The 9272-nt window shown below is 35.1% G+C and overlaps 1 protein-coding gene across 1 annotated transcript; it reads right to left on the minus strand.

Moving 5' to 3' along the window:
- Positions 1–590: 590 nt before the first annotated feature.
- LOC106397661 (eukaryotic translation initiation factor 5B-like) lies at positions 591–6082 on the minus strand. Its single transcript, XM_022703216.2, has 13 exons — positions 5880–6082; positions 3884–5755; positions 3237–3799; positions 3041–3148; positions 2867–2967; positions 2684–2774; positions 2486–2596; positions 2314–2379; positions 2154–2213; positions 1482–2039; positions 1288–1407; positions 1085–1201; positions 591–993 (listed from the first exon to the last, which is right to left on the minus strand). Exons 2-13 carry the CDS (start codon positions 5742–5744, stop codon positions 928–930), a joined length of 3822 nt encoding a protein of 1273 aa, XP_022558937.2. The 5' UTR covers positions 5745–5755; positions 5880–6082; the 3' UTR covers positions 591–927.
- Between the last annotated feature and the right edge of the window lie 3190 nt (positions 6083–9272).

Raw genomic sequence — 9272 nt, forward strand, 5'->3', positions numbered from 1 at the left:
TGAATTTAAGAATTAAAATAAACATTATATAATATATATATGGTCGCATACATAATAGATTAGTCTATGGACCCACGAGTTTATATATTATTGCATCAAAAAAATATTGGTTAGTAAATCTTATATGGAATATCAATAACTAAAAGGAGAAATTTATAATCAAGGGGTGAAATTTATAGAAGGTAATATAATAGTTACCATAAATATAGGAGTGTCACACTTATAATATCTAAAGAAAATCAAAAAAATTTATGAAAATATATTGTTAGGAAAAATTTAAGTAGGACCATGAAATTATTAATTCTTAGGAAATAATCCAAACAATTTTGTATAAGTAGATTTTTCAAGACTGATTCCCTTTTAATAGAATAGATTGAAACCAGTACCACTAATTCTATATATTTAATACATTATACAAGTTACAATTTATCACAATTAAGTATTAACTAATAAAATATATCAATTTAAATTATCCTTCAAACGCAAATTTCTTAAGACATTTATTTATTTTAAAATGGGAAAAGCATTATCAAAATCTGAATAAACTTTAACCAAAACTTTTACTACGGTGACCTCTATAGTAGATGTGATTTTTGTCAACTCCAGACTATTTTTAAAAAGCATACGACAAGGTAGAACAATATTTGTTGTATATCTCAAAACTCAACATCTTATTTCCCTGCAAGTTTGTGCCAGCACGAGGTGGTTCATAAACCAATTATTCAGCACTTTTCAGGGAGAAAGATAACATTAAAAAAAAAACTCTTTCGTCTCTCTTTAACCTCTCTCAAATCTTCGTAAATGCTTGCGTCAGAAGCAGGAAGATAATAATCTGTTCATTCTGCATCGCCGCAGACACAGCATCACAAGGCCTGTGTGAGCGTTTCAAAACTCCAAAGTAGACATTTGAATGTTGTGTCGGGGAATCTACTGTATCTTGAAGATGTTCTTCAGTTTTACAACTAGCTTCCACTCTTCCATGGATAACTCATCCTGCATTTTAAATTGTTTTTATTGCTTGCATCATTTTTTCTACTCATGATGATGAATTTGAATAAGGAGAAACAAGTTCGACTACACTTACCCTGTAGTTAGTTTTGAGAATGTCGATAGATCTCCTCGAAATGTGACTCACAAGCTCATCTTCCATGTCAAAATGCCTCCCAAACATCTTCTGCTCTTCAGGGTTTGAAGCAATAATCTGTATTACAGAGAAAGCAAGGTGAATGCGTGAAACACACAGCGACAATTTTGCGAGCTTGTTGAAGAGAATGATCCCACTATTACCTTGATGGCCACCTGGCTGCCCTTCTTCGCATAGTCAACAGGCTTGTGATTGTTCTCAATAGAGGCAATGCGGCCAATATCGATAAACTCTCTACTAGGGACGCAGATAGGAGTTCCAATCTAAGAAAACAAATGTTAAGAAAGTGTGAACCATAGGAGGTCGACATGTGTGTGAGTTAAAAAAATAGGATTACCTTAAGTATACCCTCGACGACATCAACTCCAAGGACTATTGGGTCTCTCTTATTGAACACACAGTTAGGTAAAATCCGAAGGACACATGGGAAGACTGCTTCATCGGCTGATTCCTTCTTCTTCTCCTCTTTGATACTCTCAATATACGCCTTAAACTGATCGAACAAATGGTAGATGATATCAGCGCAGAAGATCTTAACTCCCATTTCGTCTGCGAGCTCACGAGCGTCTGTTGTCACTTTCACGTCAAAAGCCAAAATCGTAGCGTATTCCTTCTTCCTCTCGAGCATCACTCCCGCCTTCATGATATCCTTCTTATGCACAGGCCCTATACCGATGCCACTTACAGGTATCTTCACAGCTGGGGACTTCAAGAATTCAAGCAACGCTTCAAGTGACCCTAGTGTAGACGCTTGTACATAAACTCCTTCGCCGCTTTTGTCAATCCTGCTCAGAACTGACTCCATGTCTTCCATTGCCTGCTCCTTGATTGCTTCGATGTCATCATCAGGTCCAATCACGTGCAGAGCAGTGCCAGCAATAGCGTGTTCAAGACCCTTTTTTAAACACAAACCAAAAAGGGAAAGGGTATTCAGGATGTGATTCAAACCATCATTAAATTTAACTGCAAAAACTAGCAACTCAGATAATTGTGGAGTCTGTTCAATCACCTGCGCTGTAATTTTTATACCCTGTGCAGCCTTTATTTCTTTATGATGCACATAAGTACCCTGAAACATCAGACCAAGAAATAAGAAAACAATTTAAATGAACCATATCTGTGAAGGAATAACAGTCAAAGGACAAATGAAGTGGAGAATTTGAAAGTACCTTCACCCGTAGCTCCTTCATTGGATGAGGAGTCAGTAGCGCTCTAATCGTTGTGACTATAGGTCCCTGAAACAGAAGAGGAAGAAATAATTTTACTTTTCAAAGTTCTAAGTCTATGACTTGTACCCAGTGCATGACTTTTTTGGTTATAGATAACAAGGTTTATACTTGCCTGTAACCCACACACGACGATTTGATCACCTTCGTGAAGTACACCGTTTACCAACACAACATCAATCGTTGTTCCATGGCCTTCTATAACTTTGACCTCCAGGACAGTACACTGTTCGACCATTTCAAGATAGGGTTAAGAATTATCATACTGAAGTAGTTAGGAAAAAAAAAGATCCCTAAAAGAGAGATGAGATACCTGCACGTCGTCAACATATGTAAGCTTCTCAACCATTGTTTTCTGAGCCCAATTAACCAACAACAGCAAAAGATCTGGGATCCCTTCCCCACTGAAATATAAAGAACCAAAGTTAGCCAACTATTTAGGATGGATGAGTTGTCGGTTAAGATGTAAATTGAAGAGATGAACAGATATTCATACGTAATAGCACTGGTAGGAACAATACTGAAAGTTTCTCCCATTTCTTTATTCTTGTAGTAAAGCTCAGTGTTGAGACCTTGCTCCTTGAACTGAGTTATAATCTGAAATACGAACGAAACACCTTAAGTGATAGCTCAAGCCGTGCATAAAAAAAATCTAGACGTATTAACTTACCCCAGTGAGCCTCATGTTAAATTCATTTACAACATCTTTAGTTTGCTGCTTCATTGCCTTTACGATAGGAGCATTCTTGCATGTTTTCCATCCATATAGCCTATCCACCTGGAGGATGAAAGGATTAATTATCAACAAAGGAATTAACAAACAAAGAACAAAAACTCTCATCCAGCAGAATGACAAGCAGTCTCACCTTATTCAAAGCAACAATGAACTCCGTGTCCCTCATTCTCAATAGATTTAGAGATTCTATGGTTTGTGGCTCCAACCCATGCATTATGTCAACCACCAAAATTGCAAGGTCGCACAAACTTGAACCCCTTGACCGCAGATTCGTGAAGGACTCGTGACCAGGTGTATCAATAACCAATAGACCTGGCACCTTAAGTTTTGCATCGGCTTTCAGTTCCCTGGTTCTCTCTCGGATGTTTTCCGCAGGGAAATATGTTGCGCCAATCTGCTGAGTTATACCTCCAGCCTCGCCTTCCTGTACATTTGTTCCTCTGATGCAATCCAACAGCTTTGTTTTACCAGTATCGACATGGCCCATGATGCAGCAAATGGGAGAGCGGAGATTTTCTTCACCCTCTTTGGGTTCACTGGAAGCTAAGCCTTTGCCTTTCTTAGAGGCATCTTTTGCCCGGGTAGCACGTTTTCCACGTGCAGCATCTTCCACTCCAGGTAAAGTTTTAGTGGCAGGTGCTGTTGGGTTTTCCGTACCTGCTGGTTTAGCAGTTGGTTTTACCGTTTCAGGGCCTGTGTAAAAATTCAGAAGATTAGAATAAAAACAGATAACCAATGGAACATTAAAAACGGGCAGAGAACCAGAGTCATACTAACCTGAATCTTGCGTCTTTGAGACAGCGTCATTCATATCTTTCTTCACTACAGGCTGAGCTTTGTCCTCTTCATCATCGAAATCACCTTTGAACTTAAGATCAACATCATCCCCCCAGCTTTTTGCATCCCATTCATCTTCTTCCTCATCTTCCTCAGCCCCATTCTCTGCAGCTACATCAGCAGTACCTGATTTCTCATCAGTGTCTGCTGACTCTACTAAATCAACCTTTTCAGTTTCTGCTGAACCCACTTCACCTAAAGTATCTGGCTCATCTGCATGACTCTCTTTTGGGTCTACCTCCTCTTCCACCTGAACAGAGGCAGAGTCATTGCCCTTTTGGCGAGCTGACTTTTTCTTGTTGGCATAAACGGGACGCTTTGTGGCAGGCTCGCCCTCATCTGCAAGTGGGAGACCTCCACCATTAGCAAGCAACTGGTTCTTAAAAGCCTCCCTCTTAAGAGCTTCACTCTTTTGCTTTGCTGTTAGAAGCTTGCCCTCTAGCTTCTTCCTCAAAAGTTTCTCCTTTTCCTTTTCCTTCTTCTTGCGCTTAGCCTCCTCAGCTTGCCTCTCAAGCTCTTCCTGCCTAAGACGCTCCTCTTCCTCCTTTCTCAATTTCTCTTCCTCTTCGTTCTTCTTTCTCTCTTCAGCTTCTTGCCTTCGTGCAAGAGCCTCTTGCATCTCTCTAACATGTTTAGGAAGTTTCTTCTCAGCTGCTTTACCCTTTGCATCCTTCTTCTTCCCCTGCAGTGGCTCAGCTACTGATTCTTCTTGCTTGTCCTCCTTAACCTCCACAGACGAGGTTGCAGCTGCTGCTTTCTTTTCCTTCTCTTTCTCCTTCTTCTTTCTCCTTTTCTTCGCTGCAGCACTCTCTTCTTCTTCTTCCTTCTCACCAGCATTCTCTACAGGTGCAACTGGCTGAGCCTGAGCTTGAACTTTATCTTCTTCGGGCTGGGATGAAGCAGGTTTTCCAGAAGCTGGGCCTTCTCCAAGTTCTGCAAGAAGTTTGTCCAAATCATCTTCTTCCTGTACTGTCCTTCCACTCTTATTATTCTTCTTCTTTTTCTTACTCTTCGCAGGTTCTACAACCTCTGCACTCTTAGTATCCGAAGCTTTATCCTTACTCGTTTCCTCAGCAACTTCACTTCCTAGCATCGAGTCATCATCACCTAACGAGGCCAAAACACTACTGCCCTTCTTCTTAGACGACTTCTTCTTACCAGTAAACATGATCTCAGGAGTCTCTTCCTCCTCAACGGCATTAGTCTCCTCTTCATCATCATCATCATCAAGCAAAGCAGCCGCAAATGAATTAGCACTCTTCTTGGACGATTTAGAAGACTTCTTCTTACCAGAGAAGGTGATGGGAGACACCTCCTCCTCATCTTTTTCCGCTTCCTCGTCATCTTCATCATCACCACCAAGTGCATCGAAAGCTGAAGCCGCAAACGAATTACCACCATTCTTACCCTTGTTACTCATGACAGGCTCATCCTCCACTTTATCATCTTCATCATCCTTATCACCTTCATCATCATCTAGCAAAGCAAAGCTAACAGAGCCACCACCTTTCTTGGACTTAGACTTCTTCTTCTTCCCTTCAAAAGCAATCTCCGGGACAACATCGTCTTCCTCATCATCCTGAAGCGCACCTTTCTTATTCCCTTTCTTACTCTTCTTCTTCCCAGTGATAACAACCTTGTCTTCCTCACCTTTAGGCGGATCCTCAGAGAGCTCCGTTCCTACGGAGTACTCATCGTCGTCGATTTGAACGGACTTCTTCTTGGATTTAGCGCCACCAACGAGAGATGAAGCAGTGGGTTCATCGTCTCCACCACGAGCACTCGGCTTCTTCCGCCCCATCGATAAATTATCTGCAATCGAACGGAATCAGTTTTAGGTTTAACAAATCTATCTACGATTTTCGAGATCGGCACAGACCTAAGGACGAGAAAGCGATGCTGTGTGTTTGAGAGGAGAATCGAGAGAGGCGTTTACCTTACGTGCGGAGAGGGATGAATGAATCGGTTGAGGGTTAGCTAGATTCAGAGATAGAGCGGCGCAGAGAGAGAAGGAGTAGCGAAGCTCTTTTGTTTTGTTAAACCGGTGTGAAGGTTCCCTAGGGTTGTTGAGCCAAGAGAGAGATAATAAAACGCTGGTGTCTATACCCGATTCTCACTAGTCGCAATTTCTAACGCTGATTAAATACTACTGAATCGGTTTTATAAGGTACATAATTTGTTTAATACTGTTTTAACTCTTTTTTTTTATTAAAAATATGCATTTCTAATAATTAATAATTACAAATTATTAACTTATTTAATTATTAAAATAAATAAACTATTTTAAAATACAATAAATATCTTTTTATTTCATGAATGGTTTAATTTTTTTTACAACATTATGTATTTTTATGCAATGTAGTATTCTGTAACCTCTAATATTTATTGCATCTATAGTCAAAAAAATTTACTTTAGAAATTAAGGTGATGATTTTTGCCTAATTTTTAGATTTTGGTTTCTGATTTTTGATTTTTAGATTTTGGTTTTTAATTTTAATTTTTTTTATTTACCTGTAGATTTTAGTTTTTGGAAAAACTTGAATGGTGATTTTAGATTTGAGATTTTGGATTCTAGTTTTTTCAATTTTTTGAAAAATTAAATTAAAAATAAAAATCAATAATAATAATAATAAGAATAATAATAATAAAATATATCTACAAATAAAACAAATTAACATATGAAATTTTGTTTCTAAATCACCTTTTGCATACCTATGTTTGTGGTTATTCATTTTAATGAGAATTTTCCAGAAAATTAATTAAAATAATAATTTTAAATTAAATTTTTATTTTTAAATATTTTTTCTATTTTTATAATATATAAATACCAGAATGTTTCTCTTATATATAAAATGATATTTATTAACAGCTTATTAGTGAAATTATCAATATTTTAAATTTAATAAAAACAAAAGCCCGTTGATTCATTTTATAAATTTAACAAAAAAATTTGGGTTTTCTTAAATTAGTAACTATATGAAATATTATCATCATAACACATAAATTTATCAGTATCAACGATGAGTTATTGGAGCTTTGAACTCCAAACCTGAGTATAGAAACCTTTAAACCTTAACCAATAGGCTACGGTGCTTCCACAACCAAAAGCTAATTTTTAGAATAGTTTTTGCTTTTTCTTTTTTCCAAAAACTATTTTTATCCAATTAAACTTTTTGAGAAATAGATTTACTGAAATCTACGGAAACTAGTTTTTAGAATATCTGTCGATTTGTAACAAAAACCAAAAACCAATTTTTTCTAGTTTTTTGCTTGGAATTTTTGTTACATTTATCTATACTATTATTTATGAAGTGATTTCATTTATATGTCAGCTTCTCCATAATTTTAGGTGTTTTCGTTTATTTAGTTTAATTACTTTACTTTATACTAACAATTATAGATTTATTTATTTAATTAGAAAATTATTTATAAATTAATATTAAAACATTGTTAAAGATAACAACAAATTTTAAAATAAAAATATTAATGTTGTTATCCAAATTATGTTTTTAAATAAACAAAAATTAAGAATTCAAAAATGCTAAAAGTATAAATTTAATATTTGATTTGATTTTTTATCTCTAAACTAATATTATATTTATTAATAAATATTTATAAAATAATTATTTCCGCATGTAGGGCAAAACACCTAGTTTATAATTACAAAATAACTTAAGTTTTTTTTTTGCTATAAAACGTATACAAGACATTTTGGTACTAGGATAATACGTAAGGCACTCTACCTAAGGTATGCTTGATTGCTAATAATAATCCCCACATCTATATAATACCTAGGGCATACATAAGGCATATTTCATCTATTTTAATTATAACACAGCATAGTTTCACTAAAATTATAACGATATTTAAATATTTTATTAAATAATAAACTAACGGTCACATTTTTTATTTAATAGAGTAAATTACATCTATGCTAATCATAAGAAAACTTTATTTTACTACAACTATTATAAAATATCTGAATATTATTTTTATCTAATAATAAATTGATGTAGTTAAAATAACTCATATAAATTATCTTAACTTATCAATAAAATTAGTTTCTGTTATTTCTTTAACTGTTTCATACATATAAGCTATATTTCCTATTTTTTTGGTTTTACTTAGTATTGCACATGAAACCATAAGCAGGAAATTTCATGAAGTGTTGAGTGCTCTTGAAAAGATAGCGGTTCATTTTCTTATACCTGGTCTAGATGAGCTTACACAACCTCTTCCTAGATTACAATCTAATAGATATTGGCCTTACTTTAAAGGATTTCTTGGTGCAATCGATGGAACACATGTTCCTGTCACTATTGCAGGGAAAGATTCAGAAAAATATTGGAACACGAAAAAATGACATGAGCATGAATGTTTTAGTTATTTGCAATATGGACATGTTGTTTACATATATATATATATATAGGTATTTTGGGATCAGCTCATGATGCAAAAGTTCTAGCAATAGAGGGGCCGCATCAATTTTCGACAGCACCTTTTGAAAAGTATTATTTGAGAGATTTTGATTATTTTCTTCGACCTGGATTTCTTACTCCTTATAAGAAGGGAAATATATTGTCCTAGCCAATACGATGGAGCTAGTCCGCCCATTATTTATAAAGAAATGTTTAACAAACGACATTCTTCGCGACGATCTGTTATTAAAAAGATTTTTGGTGTTTGGAAAGAAACATGGCGGGTTTTAAGAGAGAAGCCAAGATACAACATACAAGTTCAAAGAATAGTTGTTGCAGCTACAATGGCGGTACATAATTTTATTAGGCTATCAAATTTAGGAGATGTTGATTTTGATGCCGACGATACAAATGGTGGTAATGGACCAGTTGAAGACTCTGATTCAGATGAAAACGAAGAAAATAATAACATTCATGTGCACTATATGGAAAGCATTCAAGATCAAATTTATGCATCTTGATGGGATTTAAGATAGTTTTTATTTTATGTTTATTATTTTTGTTTTAAAATATTTTTTTAATAAGTTTGGAGAGCGTTTTGATAATAGTATCTTCTTTTTTTGTTTTTCTAGAATAAACATTTTAATATTAATAATATTTTATTTTATTTTTAAAAATAAAAACTAAAAACTAAAAAACTAAAATCTAAAATTACCATTCAAGTTTTCAAAAAAACTAAAATTTACTGCAAAATCAAAAACCAAAAACTAAAAACCAAAAGCTAAAAACCAAAAATCAAAAACCAAAATCTAAAAACCAACAAAACAATCATCACTAAGGCCTTGCTTGGCAGAGCAGATGATAAAGCAGTAGCAGTATGCTATAAAAACAGTAAGCTGTATGCTTTTGCT

The sequence above is a fragment of the Brassica napus genome, chromosome A2, assembly GCF_020379485.1.
Source record: "Brassica napus cultivar Da-Ae chromosome A2, Da-Ae, whole genome shotgun sequence".
Classification (NCBI taxonomy): Eukaryota; Viridiplantae; Streptophyta; class Magnoliopsida; order Brassicales; family Brassicaceae; genus Brassica; species Brassica napus.